This window comes from Penaeus monodon, chromosome 28 (assembly GCF_015228065.2).
Source record: "Penaeus monodon isolate SGIC_2016 chromosome 28, NSTDA_Pmon_1, whole genome shotgun sequence".
NCBI classification, from domain to species: domain Eukaryota; kingdom Metazoa; phylum Arthropoda; class Malacostraca; order Decapoda; family Penaeidae; genus Penaeus; species Penaeus monodon.
The window spans coordinates 7,219,676-7,221,205 of record NC_051413.1 but is presented as its reverse complement, the minus strand read 5'-3'; the positions used below and the strand labels follow the sequence as shown (position 1 = coordinate 7,221,205).

At 36.0% G+C, this 1,530-nt stretch overlaps 1 protein-coding gene across 1 annotated transcript in view; it reads left to right on the top strand.

Annotated features, from left to right (window-relative positions):
- The window catches only part of LOC119591341 (ceramide transfer protein-like), a 16,795-nt gene that overhangs the window by 12,743 nt on the left and 2,522 nt on the right, over positions 1 to 1,530 (top strand). Inside the window, exons 8-10 of the mRNA XM_037940075.1 lie at positions 277 to 480; positions 914 to 1,072; positions 1,196 to 1,421. Of these exons, the coding sequence (XP_037796003.1) occupies positions 277 to 480; positions 914 to 1,072; positions 1,196 to 1,421 (589 nt within the window). The remainder of the gene's footprint in view (positions 1 to 276; positions 481 to 913; positions 1,073 to 1,195; positions 1,422 to 1,530) is intronic.

Here is a 1,530-nt window from a genome sequence, read left to right as displayed (position 1 = left end):
TCTAATTTGCCATTAATCGTGTAGTTTATAATTTGGCTTCTCCTTCTCAAGATTTCTAGCTACTGCCTGATATTCATTATCAATTCATCATCCCTTGTGTATTTTACCTAGACATGTTGTATAGCTTTTATTCTAGGATGACTTTTGTTAAGCTTCATGCATTTCTCCATAGACTTACACTTTTAGTACAAATTGGTTGATATAGAAACAAGAAATTGTTAGAAATTGTTCGAAGACCAAAAAGAATCATGCAACTTTTTGTCTCTTATTGTACAGGCAACAACTGCAGGGATCCTAACCACATTAAGTCATTGTGTAGAGGTCATGAACCAAAGAGAAGAGTCCTTTAAGAGGCGACTCGAACGTGAAGCAGAGAAAAGAAAGCGACTTGAGGAAAAATTAAAACATGCTCTTGCACACAGCACACAGGAGACACAGCCTAGCAGAAGAGTGGTAGTTATGGGTGGACCAGACTATGAGGTGAGTGAAAATGGTGATGATGTAAGAAGACTTCAAAATGCTTTTTTATAGGGAATAGATTTGGTGTTCTTTCTTTGTCTTTTACTTGTAGGCATTGTTTATGAGCAGAGTATTGCCCTGGACACTTTTCAGAGAAACAGGTCAAGGGTTCTATATTTATTTGTTAGTGTAATTAACTTTAATTGTTTATATTATAACACTAATTTGAATTGCATATATACTGGTATGAGGGAAGTGATTAATCAAGTTGTGATAAATAATATGCTTTTTTTTCACAAAGCCATAGCTAACTTTCCTATATATTTTAATGAAGTTATTTTGCAGATTGACTGCTTTTATTAACTATGGTTGATAATTTTCAGTATCAGTATTCTTTTTACATTTTCTATCCATTTCTCTTACATTTTTTCCATTTTGTTCCAAATATCAACAGGAAGGACCTCATAGTGTCATAGGAGAGGATGAATTCTTTGATGCAGTTGAGTCAGCGCTGGACAAAATGGATGAGGAGGAGGAATTCCGTGAACGTCTGCGCCAGAAGCAACTAGCAGCGCCTCAGAAGTCTGCAACTACACATCCTCTCTGGCCACAAGTAAGTATTTTTTCTTTGTGTATTACTGTTAATGTCTGATTCTTTTTTACTGAATAGCTTGTTGAGGTGTATTTTTATTTTCTTAAGTCCTGTTAGTAATATTTTAAGTTTTTGTTTTATCAGATTGAAAAGCTGACGATGGAGCAACTTGGCTATGCACAACAAGATGTGGAAGGGGGTGTTTGGCAATTGTTTGCTGAAGAAGGTGAAATGAAAATGTACCGCAGAGAACTTGAGGAAGATGGCTTGGTGGTTGACCCTCTGAAGGCAGTTCACCAAGTTAGAGGTGCTACTGCCCATGAAATGGTTCATCACTTCTGGTCACCAGATGTTAGATTTGAGTGGGACAGTAAGTTTCCTTTGCATTATGGTAGATTGACCTGTTTTATGTGGTTTCTCTCTTCCTTTCACAAGGATAATCATTGAGATTTATTGGAAGGATTGAATATTATTATTTT